This window comes from Typopeltis vanoorti, chromosome 21, assembly GCF_054136105.1.
Source record: "Typopeltis vanoorti isolate ZY-2024b chromosome 21, IOZ_Tvanoo_1.0, whole genome shotgun sequence".
Classification (NCBI taxonomy): domain Eukaryota; kingdom Metazoa; phylum Arthropoda; class Arachnida; order Uropygi; family Thelyphonidae; genus Typopeltis; species Typopeltis vanoorti.
In genome coordinates this window covers 91,348,807-91,373,163 of record NC_143569.1, presented here as the reverse complement: position 1 = coordinate 91,373,163, position 24,357 = coordinate 91,348,807, and the positions used below count along the sequence as shown (strand labels likewise).

The 24,357-nt window shown below is 34.7% G+C and overlaps 1 protein-coding gene across 2 annotated transcripts in view; it reads right to left on the bottom strand.

Annotated features, from left to right (window-relative positions):
* Positions 1 to 24,357, bottom strand: part of LOC150095106 (uncharacterized) — a 191,729-nt gene that overhangs the window by 145,886 nt on the left and 21,486 nt on the right. The window contains exon 2 of one of the 2 annotated variants that reach the window (XM_090411533.1): positions 6,811 to 6,846. The exons of the other annotated variant lie outside the window; for it this stretch is intronic. Coding sequence (XP_090267659.1) covers positions 6,811 to 6,846 — 36 coding nt within the window. The remainder of the gene's footprint in view (positions 1 to 6,810; positions 6,847 to 24,357) is intronic. 2 annotated transcript variants of the gene reach the window in all.

Sequence of the window (24,357 nt, the reverse complement as noted above, 5' to 3'; positions counted from 1 at the left end):
AAAAATCAATCCTACAAAATCTCTTCAATAACTCATGCTTCTATCATATTTCCTCTTTCTTACCTATCAGCAAGTTTTTGAAGCCCACAGAGAGTCAAATCTATTCTCATAAGGAGTATAATTAATCTACTTTACACATTATATAATTAATATACTGTTGATTTCAGTCAACAGAATACAATTCAGTCATATAGATTCAAACTGCCAACTCATTCTTACTCATTCAGTCTTTTAAAAAACATAAGATTATAAAAGATATAGTTTTACAAATAGGCGAGAGAGAGAAAGAAAGAAAATATAACAGCAAATAATGAGGATAGTTTATGCTAGGATAGATATGTTCCTGACTAATAGGCATGCTTCACCCATAGTAGCTAATAACATTTGTTATTATTACCTACTTCATAATAAACTTCACGCACACAAAAAAAAGTAATAACCATACCCATGAGATATGCTATACCTATCTAATAGATCATTATCATTTTTCGCTTAAGCAATCACTACACCATCCATTCCAACAGTATGACATCCACAAAACATTGACACAGAGCCAGGGTTATATGTTTGACAGTTCTTGAAGATGAGCTCAGGTACATCAGATAAAGAAGCCAATGTATACAACTCGTGAAAAAAAGATAAACTACTGCATGCATTCCTCCTGCAACCAAGATCACAACAAAACCATTCCATTCCTTATATTTAAGGTACATTGGAAAAGATAGCTAACTAAAGTTCTCAATAAATATAATCTTCATGCCACTTTGAAAATCACTCATTCAGCTAGCTACCATCATCTGTTTTCCTAAGGATTAACTTCATCCTTTTCCACATCCTGGAGAGTATAAAGTTCCTCATGACTGCAGTCTGGCCTACTTTGGACACTGTTAAATTGGACTTAATGAATACAAAAAATTACAACCATGACATCTATATGGCAAGGTGGGATTGGCAGACCATGCTCTGGATATACCTTCACATAGGATTAAATATCTGGAAGATGACAGCTTTAGTACATACAACTCATTATAGGTCTGAGAGACTTTGTAGAATCAACATTGGCTATGAAGCACTGCCAACTTCAAGTATGGCTACATTAATTTGCCAAAGATCTGGAAGCCAGCCATTCCAAGACCATCATCAAATTCCTGACATGTACCCTCAAGGGATGTACAGGATATTATTATTAGTAACTATTGTTCTTATCAATATTACTAAATTCCAATCTCCTTCTCTGGAAATTTTCTCATAGTAAATATTTGACTTGTGTTGACTAACCACTGAGTGACTTAGCAGTTTAATCCAGAGATTAAATACAGGTAGTCCTAGACTTACGACGGCCAAAAATTATTATTAAAAATTCTCTAATTTAACTTTGCCGCCATCATATACATACATATATCACATTGCTTTTGTATATGCAGCGCAGTATTTGACAATTTTAGAAAACAACAAGAAGATAAATACGGCAGGCATACATTTAATGCTAGTAAAAGTTGGTTTTATCGATTCGAAAGCCGATTTTACTTACATAACATACGAATAACGGCAGAAGCTTCTAATTCCAATTTGGAAACTGACGAAATTTTCAAGAAAAATCTGAAAAAGATGAAGGCCATTTGCTAGAGCAGATTTTTAACGTAGATGAAACCGGACTGTTCTGGAAAAGAATGCTAGAATGAACTTACATTCACAGAGAAGCTACATCAACGCCTGGTTTTAAGGCATTTAAAGATAGGGTTACACTTCTTCTTGGAGGAAATGCTGCTGGTTTTAAATTAAAACCATTTATTGTTTACCGTTCACAAAACCAGAGCTTTGAAAAACATTGACAAGAATAAATTGCTGGTTTACTACAGGAGTAATCCTAAGGCATGGATGACAATTGTTTTATTCGACTGGTTCTTAAATTGTTTTATTCCAGAAGTACGTGTCTACTGTCTTGAAAAAACATTCCTTTTAAAATTCTATTGCTGCTTGACAATGCTCCAGGACATTCTCTTCACATCGGCAATTTGAATGAAAATATAAATGTGATGTATCTACCGCCCAATACAACAGCTGTGATTCAACCTATGGATCAAGGTTCGATTGATACATTCAAGACATTATCTGAAAACTACATTTTCTCAAGCAATAACAGCAATGGATAACGATGCTACAACATTACGCGATTTTTGAAAAAATTATGATATTAACCAACGTATCCAGAACATTGGAAAACTTCATGGAAGTATCGGAACAATGTATGCGAGGAAGAGGAATTTGGAAGAAGTTACTACTGCAGGAGACACTCAAAGAGTACAATGAGCATAGTATGTTAGAACAAATTGGTGAAGAAATTGTTGAAACTGCAAGAAAACTGGATCTAGAAATCAATATTACCGATATAGAAGGTGAACTGACTGATCAAGACTTGATTTTCCGAAATGAAAGAGTTGTAGAAGAAGAAAGGAATAATGAGGAAGATGAAGAGAAATCATTAAAAAATTCTACTGTAAAAGGATTAGCTGACATATTTTCTAAACTAAATCAAGGACTTCAGCTACTCAAAAATATGGATCAAGACACTGATTGTTTTGCCAAAGTCGAAAAGCAGTAAGATATTATCGCAAAATACATGAAGAAAAGGGAAAAACCAACAGACAACATTAACCAATTTTCTGATTAAAAAAAGCTACTCCCAATAGCGAGAAATAGCCATATATCGTCCAAACGAGTTACAGTAACTCACCTGTTTAATTAAAGGCATCGTTAATAAGTTGTTTGTTTATGTTAACTAATATTCAAAGGAATTTCAAAAATGCACCATTTTTTAATGTGTTTATGTATTTTTTATTAAATTTTTCTTTCTTAATTTTGTATTTATATGTGCTAATAAATAATTTATAAATGTTTATGTAAGTTTATATATTTTTAACCGTTTTAAGTTAAATAGAAACCTAATTTATGAAAATATAACCGAAATCAAACAAATCAAGAATTTAAAAAAAGTTCGACTTAGGTCAGAATCAACTTACGATGGAGACGTTGGAACCCTGTCGTAAGTCGAGGACTACCTGTATATCAATATAATTAAAAAAGAGTGGCTGGAGATGAAAGTACAGCTTCAGCCTACAAAGTCAACACTTCCAAATGAAACATTTGGAAGTCCAATTATGAAAGGGTTAAATATAGAAAACTCTCTGCCTGTACCAATAACAGTCATAACTTCTGGTCACTTGTAAAACACTGACAATTTCATATATGCTTCTGCCACTCATCTAGATGACAGTATTGCAGGATTCCTAAAGATAAAGCCGACTTCCTGACCAGGTTCGTCATTTGGGATTATTATTATTAGACGGCATCTACATGGAGTCCAGACACTCATGAGAGAAACTAACTATTATATGAGGAGGAGGAGGCCGAAAAGTTCTAAATTCTAAATCAAATTGCAATAATTTGTTCTTTAACGATATATAATATAAAAAGAATGCTTTAATATCATTTTTGTTCTAGATATTTATCAGAACTTTTAAGTCCCCCCCCATACACAAAATATCATACCTCTACTTAAACTCATTCACCACACAAAAATAATCTAGTCTACACACATACTAAACGCACTCTTACACAACTTAAATGGATGACCCCTAGTTCTCTTACTATTTGTCATATACTGAAAAATTTCCCTTTGCATCAATTTTATAAAACCCCTTTAATATTTAAGTTTCTATCATGTCTCCTCTTTCCCCTATCAACTAAACTTTATAACCCACATACCTTCAACCTATTTTCATAGGGAGAATTCCAAAGACCTGTCACAAGCTTAGTCACTCATCTCTAAATCCTCTCTACCACCTCTTCATCTCCAAGAAACCCAGACGACTAAATCTATGCACAATAGTCAAATTGCAGCTGAATCATAGCCTTATAATATCATTAACAATCCATTTGAATCTGAAACTGATGAAATTGCATTCAGCACTGCATAATAATTTCTTACACATGTTCATTTATCTCTAACCAGGGGTGGCCAAACATGCTTGATTGCATCCTTTCTAATATCTCTACTCTCCCTGGTTTTGTACTTCCGAACTATCACTAAACAATTCTTTTTACAAAAATGTAACTCCAAAACCATTTAAATGTAGCTCAAGCATGTATATGTCCTTTTGTCCATCAAATTTACTCCATACATCTATAAACTGCACACCACCCTTCTACACAATCTGCTCATTGACTCATAGTATTATGGCTGAGAGCAGAATATTTCTGAGAAGTTTTTTTTTTTTTTTTTGCTGATTTGCCCATTTTGAAGTATGAAAATTGAAGTTTCCGGGAGGGGTAAAACCCTTCCACTTTTCTTATGCAGAGTATAGCTTTAACCTTCAACTCATTTTATAATTTTTATACAATTATTATTATTATAAAAATAACACCTCCAGGGAGTCCAAAGACTCATCGAGGGAGGGTACCTACTCTACAACTTTCCGTCTCCACCAACCACAACTACCTTCATCATCTACACCAACGGCATCTACTACCACTAGTATTTTCACAGACAAACATTCATGCCCATGGCATTTTTAATTCGAACTCTCAGCCTTTTGGCTGGAGAGCGGATACGCTAACCCTCAACCAGGCTGGCAATTTTGTTTTCAAAAATAAAGAATAATGCTAAAATGCATTTCATTTAAAAATGCCAAATAGCTAGAAAAGAATACAAGTGCTCCATAAATATATTGTGAAATGAAAAGAGTTCAGCAACTAAAAAAAATCTGGGAAACGCTGATATATGCCATGATATAGAAACTCATTAGCAGCACAGCCTGAAACTATACACTGCTAATCAGTTTCTCTTATAAGAACCAATAAGGCAAAAATTAGATTTACTGTAACTTAAGTTGAATATTATTGATTTATATTTCAAAACAATTATGTAGTTTGCAGACTAAATATTATTCAAGTATTTTGCATAGTTGTGCTATAACTCCAGAAAAAAACAGTATTTTTTTTTAACCTAAAAATGTTAATACATCATATTTTACCAAACAGTTTAATACTTTACTGTACCTTGAGGATATTAGTAAAACATTCAGTTACTGAATATCAAGTTGTAACCTGTCACAATGACAGATAAGCAACTACTAGATCTGTGCTCAGATACAGTTTATAATATAAAGCCAGATCAGTTTACTGTATTTAAAAGAGACCTAATATTAGAACAATGCAACAGGAAACATAGCCTAGCCAAATTAGTAAACTCTCATAATCTTAATGATGTATTCTGTTAGTGATTTTATTATAGCTGATATTAAGAAACAATCATAGCATTTGCTGAAGCTTTTTGAAATCTCTCAGGTCTTAAACCTATAAGTAACTCTAGCCTTCTTTCAGCTAGTGCATGCTCTACCCGAGTGCAGATTTTTATTTTTTTTAAAATACTTGGACATTATTATTACACGACACCACCAGGAAGTTCAAGGGCTCATTCTACTTAATTGCTAAATACGTCTCGCCTTCTCCACTACTAAATTCTCCAACTACGACTCTACTACCATCAATGCCATTTACCACCCATTACCACCAGCAACAGTAGATTTTGTTTGTAAATTGCTTGTGTTCAGAAGGCCAATTTGTCTGTACGTGGGATGAAAAACCTGAGTTTCTGGGAGAAAAACTCCTGCCACCTCCGTATGAAATTGGCTAACTCACCTTCAATCGAAAAAGCCCATGTAAGACCCAGGTTCAATTCTCGTCACAACAAGAATTGAACCTGGGTCTTTAATCAAAGACCAATCAAATGGTGCAATGTTTGGCTGTTCTTCCAATTGCACTATGGCAGCACTAATGAAACTAATCAAATAAATGCAATTGGCTAATCTTTTATGCTTTCCCTGGAAAACAAACAGTAATGTTTAATGTCCCATTATATAAACTGAATATGGATCACTTCTCAATTATATCCTCAATAATCACTTGAACCATTTAATAAATGGGAAAGGGATTCTACATGGAAATTGACAAAATTTTAAGTTAGGAACAATTTTTTCTGATCATTATCAGAAACATTTTGTTACATGTTGGATGTAAAAAAACATCCAACTTCTGTTCTAGGGGAATAATGACAATGAACGGATTGGAATATAGCAGTTACAATGGGAGGAGGAGAAGCTGATGAAGTTTGAACAATAGGCTACAAGAACAACGATTTTCCAGTGTTAGGTCCAAGATTGGATGGCACATAACCCAATGTGTTTTACATTGATATTTTTTAACAAAAAAAAAAATTATCAAATTGTGCACTCATCAAAAGAACATATCTGTGAATCAGCCTTCAAATTAATGGTATAAAAATCACTAAAAAAAATAATTTTTTTACTAATAACAGCATGCTAAAGAATCAAATAAATAACTATTTTTTAATTCAAAAAACAAGTTGTTTGTAGGACTAAATTTGATTGAGAGCAATGTAAAGAGGATATTCAGAGTAAATATGGGAGTACAAGAAATGACATTTCATCTTGCAAACAATTTAAAAAATAAAACAATTAGAAAAAAATTCATGCTGGATATAAGTTCATTTTCCTGATGCATTAATATAACAATGGCACCAATCCCTTTATTAAAGATAATTTTCTTAAATGTTGAATTATGAGAAATGAGTGACAAACATGAGAGCAATTGACACTATAATAAATTTAGATGCAAGAAAATTACATGAAATGTATAGATTAATCAGCTATGAACCTGAATTATAAAAAAATTTAATATTCCACATAAAACCAAAATCATTACATTAAAGTAGAGCTGAAATAATCTTACCAGTGGGGTTCAATTTCTCAGGGTTAAACCAAGCACCTGCAAAGCAGAAAAAAATCAAAGGCCATAAGCATTAACAAAGTTACCCATGCTCCATGCACCCAAGCCAGAAAGAGATACATGCCCAAGCAATTATAAGAGTAATCAAAGCACCAAAGAAAGAATTTACAGCAAATTACAATCATAGGCATATACATAAATTATGGAGGTTAAGTTTCACAATAATTTATAATTAAATGCAATATTTAAAAATGCAATCTGCAGTAAACATCTGAAAACAACCCGACATTAAATTTCATAGCATTAGTTCCTATTAAATTATAAATACTTGAGCAAAGTAACAAATTATGTGAAAATGACACTAAATTTAATTCAAATTATAGAACTTGCCACACACACACATTACATTGAATACTGTGTCAAAATTTTGTTGGTTACTATGCTATATAATCCTTATATGAAGATTAAAAGCAGGTGAATGCTTGACTGCATTCAGGAATAAGTTTGAAGGGTCATCTATTAATCTGCTTAACAGATTACCCTTCAAATGCAATTTCTGCTTTCTTCTAAGCATGTAAGGATACAAGCACATGCTGGTAAACATCCCTATGCAGTTAAACCCAAGCTTATCAATTACTTCTATTATTTCATCCTCTGTTCTGTAGAACAGAGGATGAATGCTATTTCTCCCAATGAATACAACCATCATCTCTAGAAGAAGCACATTAGCAGATTCTTTCATTCTCTCTGACTACCCGCTGGACATACAGAACTGTTGTTATGGGCTATGATCTGCAAACTTTAAGTTAAGTACAGTATTTAAATTTAAAAAAAAAAAAAAAACAACAACAACTAATATATAAGTAATAAGCAAAAATAAGGTTAGTTTTGTTAAAGGTCTACTAGAAGACCTTTACCCATAATCAATCCTCTGAATCCACTAATCTGGAAACTAAAGTTTACCTGCTTTCAAACTAACATTTTAAGTAAATTCCTTTTATGTAAAATCTTCAATGCGTTTAACAAAATGAGTAAAAATTTTTTTTTCTAGCATTTTCATATGATGAAAAAGAAGTATGCAGTTTTATGTGAAACCCACTTTAGATATATAAATAAAAACTTGGGCTGCGATTGATTTTGTTTTCTTTAATCATATATATATGACTACTACTATTGTGATAGATATATATCACAATATAGCTTCATAATAGCATGTGCCCAATTTTTTTAAAAAACTTTTTCTTCATTCCCGCTTTTTATGCATTTGTTTCCATGTTCCTAATTTTTTCACCTACTAGAAAAAAGTTCTTGTGTGCAGCTGAAGAAATAGCATTTAATCTACAATATTCTCTGATAATGAAAAAAAGTTATTTTAAAAAGACATCAGCTGGCTGACGATGCTAGTCTGTTGAAAGTTTAGCCTTTTAGTTTAAACGGACTGAAATGTTGCATAAACTCAAAGCGCTGAAATGCTAATAGTTAGGTGGACTATGGCTACAACAATTCAGTCACTTAAACTAAGCAATACCAAAATTCTGTCTGAAACATTCCTAACACATTTTAGATACTAAAAAAAAATTTTTTTTTCTGGTAACTAAAATGCTTATTTTAAATTTATTTACTGCAGACTTACAGTTGATATTATTTTATAAAAAGTATTACTTATTAAATGTAGCACCTATTCATCAGTAATTTCTTATGTTGACCTAAGATGTGATTGAATTTCAGAAGTTAAGTACTGAAGAGGAAATGAGTTGTTAGTGGCCCAACAATTAGCTAGGCTCACCTAGAAAGTAATGATTTTAATAAGGTTTACTTATGTTTTATTGACTACACAAAGGCCTTTGACAATATACAACATGAACAACTAATCAAATGCATCAGAAATTTAGGAGTAGATGGTCAAGATACCAGGTTAGTTACTGAAAAATCTATATTGGGAGCAAACTGCCTCAATAAAAATATCAGGAGAACTCTCAGAGGAATTCCCAGTAAAGAAGGGTATCAGACAAGGCTGTGTGTGTTCTTTCTCCCATATTGTTTAACCTCTATACTGAAAATATCTTCCAGCAATTAGAAGAATTTAAAGGAGTCAGTATAGGAGGCAGGAATATAAACAACTTAAGATATGCAGATGATACAGTACTGCTAGCTGAAAATAAAAAAAGATTTTCAAAACCTACTAGAAGAGATGCTAAAGCTAAGTGAACAATATGGACTTAATTTCAACTTCAAAAAAAAAAAAAAACCCCAAACCATGCTGGTAACAAGAGAAAAGGGAAAATACCCGATATAAATATTAAGATCAGAGGAAATACTTTAGATCAAGTAGAGAGTTATATATATTTGGGTCAACTAATTACAGAGAATGGAAAGTGTGATAAGGAAATATTAAGAAGAATAGAAATCGCTAGATCAACCTTCATTAGCATGAAAAACATTCTGATCTCAAGGGAAATTCACACAAAAACAAGAATTAGGCTGTCCATATGTTGTGTATGGTCAACACTGCTATATGGAGCAGAAACCTGGACAATATCAAAATATTGTGAAAATGAACTAAAAGCCTTTGAGATGTGGATCCTCAGAAGAATTCTTAGAGTCCCACGAACTGCCAAAAAAACTAATTTAGAAATATTAGAGATGATTGAAGAAGACAGGAATCTGTTGAAAACTATTAAGAAAAGGAAAACCACCTACCTTGGTCACATACAAGGAAAAAGAAGAAGAGGAAGACAAAGAACAGATTGAATGGGAAATGTTAAGGACTGGACCTTTTTGTCCTATGAAGAAAGCAAAAGAGAAGCACAAAACCGTATATGGCGGAAGCCCATGGTAGTCAACCTCCTGGGAGGAGATGACATCTGACAAGACAAGATCACCGTATTAAAATCACTACTTGTATATATGGGAATATGACCTGCATTAATTCAACCTTGATATCTCTTTTGGGTCTGGCTCCCACTCATGAGACCTCAATAAAGGAAGACACACTGGTTTGGGTAATGGTCCTTCCCATAATGAATAGCTTAACACAATTGATGTGAGGTCACTAGCCTTCATCTACAAGTAGCCTAATCATGAAGATACTTCAAGCACAAACTTTGATTACATTTGAATAAAGAATTAAAATAATTTAATCTACACAGTGTAGCCAGACTAAAGTGTGAAAGTAACTGATTACATGCTTTGTTCTCAAAATGCTATATGTAAACAATTGTCTGGGGTGGGGGAATTGCAGTATCATTAAGTTGTAATTGCAAATAATTCAGAATAGAACAGGCGGAAAACACTAGACTATTAAATTAAGGGTATTAGTTTTGATATCACATCCTTATTTACTAACCACTGTCTGAATTCTTAAAGATGTAATTTTTTTTTTTTTACGATTGATTAGAAATGAGTGGATTTATTTTTTATTTTTTAAATCAAAGTAGAGGAATTACCAACAAGGAAAGTAAGTGACTTAGCTAACTGTTGGGCAAGTTTATAAATGTAAAATTATAAGTATAAACCTATAAGTTCATAAGTCTTAATTATACTATCAACTACAGGGAATAATTTCTTTTTTTTAGGTGCCCTATAAATATGGAGTGGTTTAACATGAATAGCTTTTAATTTGCTAATTATTTCTTTGGACCAACAAGTCACTTTTCAAAAATTCATGAACTTTTCTCTTCTGAGAGAGAGAGTGGGGTCTATCATTTCAAACTGCATAGTCAGTTCAAATTGAAAAGTAGGGCATTTCATGTGAAATCAATTTAAATTGAAACTATAATTTTGCATTATGATTACTCTATCCTTTAGTGTTTCCCAAACTTTCAGTAACCAGGTACCCCTTTTAAAATTTTAGTAACACTGGCATACCCTCCTCCCAACCTCTAAGGCAAAGGCAATTGAGAGAAGTTATTTCATTGAAATGCGAAGAAATAAAAAAGTATTTAACATTTGTGTTATAAATTTAAAAAAAAAAAAAAAAAAAATCCCACATTTTTGTAAGTTATTAAATGCAAGTTTATCCAACGTACAAACAGTAGAAACAAAAAATTATGAAATTAAAATTTTTCAATAATAACAAAATGAAACAAATGAAAAACTGTTGGGAAGACAGTAGTTTGATGAAATCCAGTTCTGTTTCTCTTACGTTCTAATCAGATGGTTCAAACTATTTGAATTTAAGCTTTTAATGCAAACAGTTCAAACAACACAGAGGTATGCAGTGCAGATTTAAAAAGATTTCTATATTTTGTCTCAAATTTAAGATATTTCCTGGCATCTTAATTATGGCAGCCAGTTTTTGTTCAGATCCATAGAATTTTTACTTTTGGAAGGTTTAAAACTGATCACAGCTTATTTCCGGATAACTTGTATGATTTTTTTAATTGCCATTTTAATGCTTTTATGATTATTACATGATCCCTTCAAGGACTCATCATGGAAGAACATTCTACTCTACCCAATACATCGCCATTTCCCCCATACTATTTAATTCTCCAAATACACATAACGATCATCGACACCATTTACTGCCTGTCATCACCAGTAAATTGTTTTACTTAGCTTGTATGCAAGATGAAAAACCCTTTTACTTCTGCATGAGATCACCTAAATCATCTTCAACAGAAAAAGCCCATATAAAGATTCCTCTTGTCAAGACAAGAATCGACCTCAGGTCTTCTCCAATCAATTGAAGGGTGCAATATTCTATTGTTCTTCCAAGACTGATTTCTTAATTTGCATTTTCAAAAGAACTAATCAATTTTTTCAAGTGGCAGTCATGTGCTTTAGGTGTTCTGAGTTTTGAATACTTTTCAGACCTTATTGATTCTGCAAGTCTGATTTTTTGTGTTTCATTTATACATGTAACTGAACAAGTATGCCTAAAATCACCTTGAGGAATTTCTTATATACCTCATAGTCTGCAAAAAATTAAAAACAGATGTCTTAAAACCTCCCCCAAAAAATTGTGGGGAACTAAATAAAATTTCACGATTTTAAAATTTGATAAATGACTATGAACAAAATTGGTCCCATTCTGTTATTTTCATCCTTTCAGACTAGACAACCTTTTGAAATTGAAAATTGCAAATTTTTTTATCTTTTGGCATATTTAGTATATCCACCTATCAAGACCTTTTCATGAGTAGTGTGCCATATATTATAGTAGTAAATGGTAGAATAAAAAAAATAAATGAATACTTACAAAGTAAAAAATAACATTATGTACAGGTATGCAAAGTATCAAACATCCCAGGTGCAAAAATTTGCAATATCAGCCACACCATCTGGATGCAAAAAATAAAAAATGTAAGTCGAAGGAAATGATGGTCTTGGTTGGTACTAATGATTTGAGAGGAGAGAAGTATTCTATGAGGGAGTATGTATAGGAGTTGTTAGAAGAAGCAAAACTGAAGATCTAGAAAGTGAATGTAAGTCTCCAACCACACTATGATAGAGATGAACTGAGGAGGAGGGCATTGGTAGCCAATGAGTCTATACATAACTGTCCAGAAAGAATGATGTAGGATTTGTTGATTTGTAGTCTGTGTTTGACAGAAAAAAGGATTTGTACAATGCTGATGGATTGCATCTAAATGGTTTTGGTGTTAGGTGTCCAGAGAGAGTTTTGTTCACTGAGCATGCTGAAATGCAAATTCAGGAAAACTTAAGCAATTAGGGCTTAAGTGAGTTCATGTGAAGGCACCTATAAGGCTAGTGAATGCGAGAATGACCAAGTGTGGAATTTAGTCTTTCAAGCAAAAAATATTAAATAGGGTAATTAATTCAAGGAAGTAAAAGGTGGGTGGAAGATTAAAGGAATGCTGCAGTTTTTATATACTAATGCCAAAAGTATCAGGAACAAGAGAGAGAGAGAGAGGAGTTTTTGGCATTGGTTAGAGCAACCTTGCCAAAAGTTATAGACATTAGTGAGACTTGGCTAACAGCATAATAAATTTAGTTTAATCCTTTATCCAAGTGTGAGCAAACAAAGTTTGCACCTGAAAGTATCTTCAGGACTGGGGTAAGGTGGTACAACACCAGGACAACTCGTTGCAAAGGTGGAGCAAGCAAAGGTGTTGTACCACCTTACCCCAGTCCTGAAGATACTTTCAGGTGCAAACTTTGTTTGCTCACACTTGGATAAAGGATTAAACTAAATTTATTATACTCTAAACAAGTGAAAAATAAACTTTCAACAAAATTGGCTAACAGCAGATGATATAATTACAGGGACTGAATGTGAAGTGTTGAGTATTTTCAGGGAAGATAGGATGGGGGAGGAGTACTGCTGATGATAGTAGATGAATTGTAGCCAAAAATAATAGGAGACAAGCAGGAAGGTGGCTGTACATTTGAAACAATCTGGACCAGTAAGACAAAATATACAGTTGGTTGTTGCTATAAGCCAGGGAGTTCCCCAGATGATCTGGAAGATGGGCATTGCCAAATTAGCAAAATGAGTACAGGTCAAGCGATTATTATGGGGGACTTCAACTATGGAGATATAGACCAGAAGGAAGAAAAATCATATGGCAAGAAAGAAAGAATTTATACACCTACTAGAGATCATTATTTAAGGCAGCATGTGATGGAGGGGACTATCACAGGGGTGGGAGGGTATTGGACTTTGTCACAGAATCAGAAGAGCTATCCATAACCAAGGTGACAACATTGTCTGCAAATAGTGAAAGTGACCATGCAGTCTTGACTTGGGAAACTGTACAACATGAGGAATATTCTATCAAGAAAGGTATATGTGGAACTACAAGGCAGGTGATTATGACATGCTTAGGAAGAAGCTTAAATCTGTGCCATGGCATAAAACACTGTAGGATAGTAGTACTGATAGTAGTGCATGGGATATAGTTAAGGGTCATCTAGAGCAGTGTTTCTCAACTGCCGGGCTACGGCCCAGGCATCAATTATACCAGGCCATGAGAAGTTCTCCTGGAATTTGTCATTTTAGTTTTCTAAGCATTTTTCATGAATAAATATTTTATAGTGCAAATATTCTGAGAAGAATAATATTTATGAATGTATCAAAGCTCAGACCCAGAACACCTAAATAACATCTGTGTAGCAAATGTCAGTGATCAAGCTGAGTATTTTTAAACATGGAAGTATTCATGAATGATTGGGAATTTTCAGACATCAAAATCTTTTAACATTTGGGAAAGGGAATACCGCTGTTTATAACCGGTCATAAAAACTGCCTGCAAGCTGATTACAACAATGGGCGGCATATCCTCTGTTCTCAAAACAGAACGAAATAACATCTGAGTTACAAATGTCAGTGACCAATCAGCAAGGAAGTATAAAGAAAATTTTCCCACTGAAATTGAAGATCAAGGCAGTCTGTATCCAGTTCTCAAATCAAGCTGAGTATTTTCTTTTTCTTCGCAAGCCGCATTGCAGTGTGTAAGTGCTTGTTTCGAAACCCAGGTGCTGTGATTTTTTAAAGTAATAGGCCTACAGATTTAAAATTTTAATACGAATAAGAGAAAAGGGACTTCGATTAATTTTGGTGTTAAGAAATCTCTTATTGAAGGTGTTTGTGACGAAACAAACAGTGATTCACCCAACTCAAGCCTACAGAGCAATCCCCAGGATGTACAAAAGGAGAGGAAAACTATCAGCATACAGAAGAAAAGTATACATTACTCATAAGTATATGAACAGCTATTAAAATTTGGTGTCACACAATGCCCTCACACTGACCAACTGCCATGACCCCAATGTGTCATTGTACTGCTGTTCTGGGAAACGAGGCTATGAATCCATCGCAACTTACTCAACATCAACATAAAATATTCCAATCTAGTCAACAAACCCACTGAATCCTTTATGCATAAAAGAGATGCACTTAAAATAGAAAAGAAAATTATTTCCCAAGCTTCAACCACTGACACTTCACTTCTAACAGCATCCAATTTAATATCATTACAGATAGCTAAATGTAAAAAACCATATTCCAATGTCAAAGAACTCATTAAGCCTTCTTTGATTGCTGCTTGTAATTAAGTATTAGGTCAGTCTGCAGCAATTAAAATGAAAGACATCCCATTATCGGATGATACAGTTGAAAGGAAGATATCTGATTATGGCAGAAGATACAGAAACGCAACTCACTGAAAAAATTAAAATTGTTGATATGATATGTATGATATATTGACCATGATGAAAGTGATATGAAGACATTTTAAGGCATTTCTGAATTGCCTATGCACACTACCAGCAGTGAAATTTTCAAAGTTTTAAATGATTTCATTGAAGAGAGAGAGATCTCGAATGGAAAAGTTGCATTGGAGTTTATACTGACGCTGTCCGTCTTACAGGTAGAAATTCAGTTTAGTCACTAAAATTAAGGATATGGCAGACAATATCTTATTGTCAATACATTGATACATTCATAAGCAAAATCTGTCCTTCAAAAAAAATGGCACCTGAGATTAACGAAGTCCTGTCTCAATCTGTTAAAATTATTAATTATATAAAAAACAGTGATTTAAATATGAGACTGTTAAGAGCATTGTGCGATGAAATGGGCTCTGATCATCGAAATCTTTTCCATTTTAAAGTTCATTGGCTGTCCCGGAGTAAAGTTCAAAAGGTTATATGAACTTCGAAAGCTGTTTCTAATTGATAAGAAAATTGACCTGTCCCATTATTTCCAGGATAAGAAATGAATAGCCTCGCTGGCATATCTCAGTGACATTTTCTTATATAAATGAGTTGAATTTAAAACTTCAAGGTCCAGATACAACAGTATTTAATGCTTGGAACAAGATCGAATCATTCAAAAAGAAACTCAAACTCTGGCTTAATATGATTGCAGTAAGAAATAATGAAATGTTTCAGTCGTACTTAGATTATATTATGGAAGCAGATGATTTCTATTCCAGAATTCAGTTTCAGATATAATTGCAGCCCATTTGAAAAGTATTATCCTGAACATGAGAATCCCCAGAGGCAAAATATGTGGATTGTGAACCCCTTTGTTGAAGACAAAGAGATCGCCCTTTCCATGAACAAACCCTTCAACTTATTGAATTATCGTAATTCTTGTGGAAAGGCTTAGACGTTGGTTATACATTCTTACTAAATAGCTTAAGGAAATTACAACATACAATAGAATATACATTAAAATAAATTTTAATACACTTCCAATATTTCAGCAAGGTCACAGGAACTTAAATATAAGACGTGCACGTAAGCACAACACACAGTAAATGAGGAACGAAGCAGGAAGCCATTCTTTCTCCTAAAAGTCCTGATGGTGTCCCCTAGCAGGCAATGTTGGTATTCTTGGCTGATTGGGCTGAACGTCTTCTGATGTAGGTTTCCCAAATTTGGGACACTCTCATGCAACCAAATTTGTTGAGGTTTGGATTGTTTCTTAGGGCTGAGGCTGATTCCATGAATAACCTTTCGTATTTCATCAAGGAGCATTTACAGGAGGTTATGGCTGATTGTATACCTAGGGTCCGAATAGTAAAACAAGTAGGGGTTAAATGGATGAATAACAGCAAGAAAAGAAACAACTGTGGAGGGAATTTAAAGAGAAAGGTGACCTGCAGGCACACGAACGGTATAAAGCGCAGGCCAGAAGGGTAACGACTGTGGTAAGAAAAGCAAAAGCGGATTATGAAAGGAAACTAGCTATGCAAGCTAAAGATAATCCAAACAGTTCTTTAAATATCCTGCAAGTAAAAGAAAAAATGCATACGGCAGAATGATTTTAAGGAATGCCGATGATAGGAAGGTCACTGAATCAGTTGATATAGTGGAATTACTAAGTGAGCACTTTGCAAGAGTATATTTTATATGGAAATTGTGATGAATGAATTGGAGGTGAATAGTCTATTACAGAACCTTAATGTGAATACATCTGTGGGATTGGATGGTATACTGGCACAGGTCTTACGTGAAGCGGCTAAAGAATTATCAGTGCCCTTGACCATGTTGTTTAATCTGAGCCTTGGGTCTGATTTAGTCCCGAAGGTGTGGAAAGAGGGGAAAATAGTTCCACCGCATAAAGGAGGATCCAAGACTACTGTTGCAAATTACCAACCGATCAGCATATCAGGAGTCGTTGTCAAGGTCTTGGAGAAAGTAGTCAAGGGAAAAATACAGGAATGGATTGATGAAAATGAGATACTGTACGGGGGACAGCATGGCTTTGTGAAGGGTAGATCATGCCTCAGTAACTTGCTCAAGTTTTATAACACAGTGACGGCTGAACTGGATAAGGGTAATGGGTTTACAGTGATACTGCTGGACCTGTCTAAGGATTTTGACAGGATACCACATGGAATTCTAATCCGTAAACTGCAACATATGGGAATGGATATAGGGTTGGTGAGATGGATAGGTGGGTGGTTGATGGAGAGATCAGAGACTAGTTTATTCAGGAGTAGAATCCAAAAGATGGCCTGTGACTAGTGGTGTGCCGCAGGGTTCTGTTCTTGGACCACTACTATTTAATTTGTTCATTAACGATATAGAGGAATGGTTCATTTGTTCGCTGATGATGCAAAGTTGGGTAGGGCAATAGTGAATGCAGAAGATGTCATAATCATGCAGGATGATTTGGAAAGATTGGAGTTCTGGGCTAAGGAGAATGGATGTCAATTTACTATGACAAAATGTAAGGTTATGCATTTTGGGGTGAAAAGATTAGTAGCAGTATACCACATTGGTGGAGCTGTACTCCACCAATGTGGTATACTGCTTTGGTATATTATTTTGTGGGACTTGGGAGTGTTGGTGGAATAGGGAGATGAAGTTTAGGGGACACATTGCAAAAGTGGCTAAATCAGCTCATCAAATCACTTGGTTGCTGAAAAATACTTTGACGAGCAGAGACAAGCAAGTCATTGTCTAAAGTCTGTACCGAGCCTTGATAAGACCTCATCTCGACTACTGTGCCCAGATTTGGTCACCTAGGTTTCTTCTTGATGGGGAGAAGGTGGAGAGGATCCAGAGGCAAGATGATAGCAGGTCTATGCAATGAATCTTATGAGAACAGGTTGAAGATTTGTGAGGTTGCAGAAATTGGTTGATAGGCAGAAAAGGGGAGATATGATTGAGACATTCAAATTGCTGAATGGTTTCTATAGGATTAATTCAGAGGATATTTTTAAGATCAGGACTGGCGGTGGGAGAACTAGGGGACATCTATGGAAGCTGGGAAAGAGTGTGGTTAGCAAGGGTGTAAGAGCTGGGTTCTTTACTTTTAGAGTGGTAAATGAGTGGAATAAGCTGCCAGAATCTGTTGTGGATGCTATGACAGTGAATGAGTTCAAGGCAAGGTATGATAGATACTATGAGAATGTCGAATAGTTGTGTGGACATGATGTTTAGGGCCTCCCTCGACAAGTCTAAGGACTCCGTTGACTCGCCTATAAAAATAATAATATTTGAATTTACTACGGTGTATTATCATACCTTTCTTCCACTGTATTCTATGGCGGGTATCTAGTGCATGGTCTGCAAGACCAGAGTGGTGGATGGGTGAAAACGGATGTAGTCCTTGTGTTCTGAAATTCTGATATTAGCTGTCCTGCCTGTTTGGCCAAAGTAGAACAGCTTACAACTGCAAGGGACTTGGTATACACCAGGTAGGTCTAAGGGGGGGAGGGGAGGTTGGTCTTTAGTGGAGCGGATAAGGGATGCCAATTTTTTATAAGGTCTGTAACAAGAAGTTAAGTCATGTTTTTTTTAGGATTTTTGTAATTTTTTCCAAGGTGCCTCGGATATAGGGAATGGTGATAGATTGCAGTAATCCTTGTTGTGAAGGAGGGGGAGGAGGTTTATTGGTTTCAATAGTTTTTGGATTTTTTTTGGGGGGGGAGGTAGCCATTGGCTAAGAAAGTGTTGAGAATGTGGTTTAGTTCTGTGGTTAGGGAATTGTCATTGGAGCAGATACGTTTAGCCATGTGTAGTGTCTTAATGACTCCATACTGTTGTGAGGGGGGGGGGGGGAATTGTTGGTGAATGTATCTGCCTGTATGGGTGGGTTTTCTATAAACTGAGGAAACCGAGGTTCCATCATGCTGGCAGGTGACTAGTGTGTCTAAGAAAGGAAGGCAGTTGTTTTTCTTCTTCCAGGGTGAACTTTATTCTCTGGTGTTGGTTGTTTAAGTGTGTTAAGAAGGAGAGGAGTGCATCGGAGCCATGTAACCAAATTGCAAACACATCATCAACATAGCAAAGCCATATGATTGGTTTTTGTGGGACAGAGTTTAAGGCTTTCTCTTCAAAAGTTCAAATTGTACTCGATAGGGAGGTAAGTAGCCCGATCTAACAATAGAGCATTCAGCTTACCTGTGTAATCCTTTTGGTTAAGTAATACAGTGCCGTTCCCTTTATCCGCTTTGGCAATTATTATTTCCTTGTTTTTCTTCAATTCTTGCAGAGATTTAATTTCCTTATTGGGCATGTTGGTTTTGCTTTGGTCAGAACACAAGCCACATCCAGTCTAATATCGTTGGCAACGTGGTTTAGAAGGTGTTGTATCCCGCATTCAATTTGTATCATAATGTCATCTTCAGCAGGTATTCTCTTCTAGGCGCAATAGCGAAGTTGTGGCTACGTGAGAGAGTGTCGCATGCTTCAGGTTTCAAACTAATTGACGAAAGGTTGACTACAGTGTCGGTAGGAAGTTGTGGTTTGGAGTTATTTTTAAATTCTCAAAATTTTTGATGTGTTGTTCCCATACTTTTTTAAATTCTTTCCAATGTTCCAATGACAATTCCCTAACCACAGAACTAAACTACATTCTCAACACTTTCTTAGCCAATGGCCCCTCTAATTTTTTGTTGCGAGTGTGCGCAGAAATTTTCCTTCTTTTGAAAAGTATGTGCGCACCCATACGAGTCACCATACTGATCATTTAAGCAAAAAAGTTAAAAGATTTTAGTTCACTCTTTACCTTCTGGTGTCAATGGGATGTCAGTCAGGTCACCCCAAACTCCCCACCGTGTTCCCACACACGGCAGTAGCCTCTCCAGTAAACAGTCGGAAATCACAATTCACAAGTCTTGGGCAGGACTCGATCCGCAGACTTTGCGCATGCGAGGCCAACACAATACCGACTGTACTAGATAGGATTCTAAGAGTGTGTATTATTACCATCACCAAGTAAGTTGTGTGACATCAATCACAGAGCTAACATAAATATTTTATATGTATTTAATATTGATCTGATTAGAAGTAAGAAATAAAGTAAAAAAAAAAAAATAACACTAGTGACAGATTGCCTTTAATTAAATTTTCTAACTTTGCAAATAACTATAAACATACATAATAAAATATTCCCATTACTAATTCTCACCTTGTTAAACATTCATAATAAGTCCGTTACTAATTCTCATCTTGTTTAGTTCTAGCTTCTATCTCTTTATTTTATCTCTCTTCTGTCTTTGGCATTCACCCACTCTTTATACGCACTATCTAAATTACTTGAATTTCCATATAATTGGTAACTTTTCACTTCATTAGCATATCCTAATGACATTCTCCTAAACGTTTTCTAAGTTGGTTTTTTATTTGATTCATTAGACTAAAACACCTCGCTCAGAGTCTGCACTAGATGCAAGGAAGGTTCCTCCAATATCCATCAACTTTGCCAAATCACAAAACTGCTCATTTTGAAGAGAAAATACAACCATTTTTGTAAATTTTGATATCATTTTGCATTTAATTTTTTCTTGTACAGAAAATCTGAAATCATTAAACTGACTAATTATTTCTGTAATATCATCCAGAAAATCATGATATTTAAGACAAAGGGCATTAACATGTTCACTACCAAATGAGAAATCACAATGGAAAAAGAGGAGATATCAAACACTGACCATTCTTGTAATTCATTCTCAGGGAATCTGTCCTCTAAATGTGTACATAAACAATTTATAAAATTTAACAGGAGCCTAGTATCTACTTGTTCAGTCTCTTCTTGTTTAAGTAAAGCATTTACTCTGTCACTCCAGCAAGCATCACCTTCTAAATGCCGATTCCTGATTTTGTTAATCTTCCCTCTGGCAAAATGATGACTGTCTAGTGGTGTAAGGTTACTCCTTTGTAAGATTTTGCACAGGGAAGCCATTTCTTCAAAAACATCACTTAAAACACTAACAGCTACTTTGAATGTCACGTTAGTTAATTTATTGCGACAATAATAACCACGGGATCATTTGATTTGTCTTTTTCAAAATATGTGATCAGTCCCTCATATTGCCTGTAACAAAATGTCTGGATAGCTACTACACTTCATTGAGTGGTCTGAAGGCAATAGCTTCATTTTCAGATGCCTTGACAATTTCTTTAAATGCATGTCTTTTCACTGTGAAACGAGAAAAGGGTGTGTACACTGTTCTCATTAACGTATAATATCTCTGATTAGTTTAATTTCCTTCCACGTATCACAGATCCTCACGGTGAGCTACACAGTGTTGCTGGACAACATGGAACTTCTAATTTAAGTTCTGCAGCGACACCATTAACTTTGCCCAGCATCACTGCAGCTCCATCAGAGGTAAACATCACCATTTTTTGGAGATCAAGTTTCTTTTCTTGATAAAACTGTTACTAACACAATGGAAGAGGCATCACATGCCTGCAACTGAATTATTCCACCAAAATATGTTTTATATTCATCACAATCTTTTGGTCTAAACTTAAAATAGAGAACGAAACATTTGCTAACAGTTATATCAGTGCTTTCATCAATGGTTAGGTGTGGAAATTTGCAGATACAATTTGCTCAAACATGTCATTTTCAACAATTAAATTGATTGTTTCCAGAAATTCAAATGCATAATTTTTGCTTCGCCAGCTGTCTGGGAGTTGAACATACTTTTCCATATGTTCATTAATATGTTAAAATAAAAGTAAAGAGTTATTCATCTTAACAACTAATAAGACACTGTCAATAAGAACTTTAATCTGCTCTAGGTTTGATCATTTTCTCTCTCGGTCATCTGAACTTTCACGCAGTACCCCTGTAGCTAGCAATGAACAATTTTGTTGCTTAAGTTTGTGTACACCATCCAGATGTATTTTACTTGTCAAATGGCGTCAAGTGACATCAAACTTCTTCCCATTAGCAAAATCCCCAGCAACCTTTGCATTACGACAATAAATACAAACAACACCAATTGTAGCATCATACATAAACATTTCACGCAGCTGAATGTTTATTAACTCATGAGCTTTTGGCGTAGCAGTTTTCACTATTTCATCCAGCCATTCACTTTTAAAGCAGCTAGCAGTTCGTTTTCGCTTCACACATTTTGCTTCCTTTGAATTTGACATGGTGCATCTGTTTTTTTGCAATTTTGTTATTTGAAGAATGTTTTTTATTGTTTTTATAAATTTACAAATGTACACTATTCACTGAATAACTTGGCAAGGCAAAAGCTGAACCAACACTAAACATTGCCGAGGGCAACACAAGAGCTAAAAGATATGCCTAGAGGCTAGATTTGGTTGTATCTCAATGCTTGTACACGAATGTTATTATTTAGTCTACTATTTTAAAATTCCTTTTAAAAATTAGAGAATTTTGAAATGCTACAATATTTTAAATTGTACTCTAATTTAAGTTTTTAAAAGTATTTAATTATTTTTATTAAAATTATGAAACCATTGTTTTAATTCGTCATGATCTTGAACTAATTTGATCAGCCATTCCATGAGTCAGGCCTGAGATGTAAACAAACAGCACGCCATTCTATATGCTACTTAAAAATTACACATTTAAGCCACACCCCTTTCACTTTGGCATTAAATCGCTAGCCTCAAATAGGGTTACTGTTAATAATTTACAAGTTTTGTGCAACTTCGAGAATGTAATAAAAAATGCGAGGTTATGGGCGTTGCCGAGTTACCGTATTTTTTAAAGAATTTATAGGTTAATGTTTAGATGGAACTTCTTTAATTAATAAATTTTAATTTCATCTTGAAAATCTAGTGTGCGCATAGCTTAGAGGGAACATTGGCTACCCCCCCCTCCCAAAAAAAAATAAAAAAGTATTGAAACCAATAACCCCCCCCCATCCACAACAGGGATTACTCTAAATCCATCGCCATTCCCTATATCCGAGGCACCTCGGAAAAAATTACAAAATCCTAAAAAAAAACATGACTTGACTTCTTGTTATAGACCTTATAGAAAATTGGCATCCCTTATCCGCTCCACTAAAGACCTCCCCCCCCCCCCCTTAGACCTACCTAGTGTATACCAAGTCCCTTGCAGTTGTAAGCTGTCCTACTTTGGCCAAACAGGCAGGACAGCTAATATTAGAATTTCAGAACACAAAGACTACATCTGTTTTCACCAATACAGCCACTCTGGTCTTGCAAACCATGCGCTGGATACCTGCCATAGAATACAGTGGAAGAAAGCGACGATAATACACCATAGTAAATTCAAATACGAAAGACTATTCATGGAATCAGCCTCAGCCCTAAGAAACAATCCAAACCTCAACAAATTTGGTTGCATGAGACTGCCCCAAATTTAGGAAACCTACATCAGAAGACCTTCAGTCCAATCGGCCAAGAATACCAACATTGCCCGCTAGGGGACACCATCAGGACTTTTAGGAGAAAGAATAACTTCCTGCTTCGTTCCTCATTTACTGTGTATTGTGCTTACGTGCACGTGTCTTGTATTTAAGTTCCTGTGATAATGGCAACGTGACGTTGCCGAAATATTGGAAGTGTATTAAAATTTATTTTAATGTATATTCTATTGCAAGTGGTAAGCTATTTAGTAAGAATTATTGAATTATCATTGGACAAAGGACTGGAAAGTACTTTAATTCCATGAGCAATTCAAAATTCTGAATAAGAATGATAAATAAATATCCAAATTTACATGAAATAGCAATGAGATTTCTTTTTCCACCACATATCTTTGTGAAACTGCATTTTCTGCAATGACTGCTGTGCTTAAAACGAAACACAGAAGAACTGCATGCAATTTTCTGACTGTCTCTGTTTGGCTATCACGTAAATTCATCCGAGAATTAATAAGCTAATGGACAGAAAATAGCAACAAAAGTCTCACTAACCTAACTAAAACCTTCAAAAACTCAGTTGTAATAAAAGAAACTAAGTTTAACTTTTTCAATAACCTATTATTGCTGTGTTAAAGTGCTGAATTTTTTAAATTCAAAATATTAATTAGCGTTGGAACTAGTGTTTAGAATTGAGAGATTCGTAGATTTTTATTTAATAAATTACATACTTTTCATATATAAATATTTGGTGTGTGTATGTGATAAGTGGTTTCACTGACAAGTTGGCATCCTTCTGCTGCTTTCCCCTGCTCAGCTGACTTCTATGGTGAGTTACAATGCATAACTATTTTTCTCACTACCATTTTTTTCCCCTTAACCAACATCATTAAAATCAATTTAATAATACAATAATCAATTATACACTGAATAATATTATAAATTTTTGGCGATCAGAACGGGATATGTCAATGAAAATCAGCACAAATTAATTTAATGATGTTGGCCCGAGGAAACTACAATA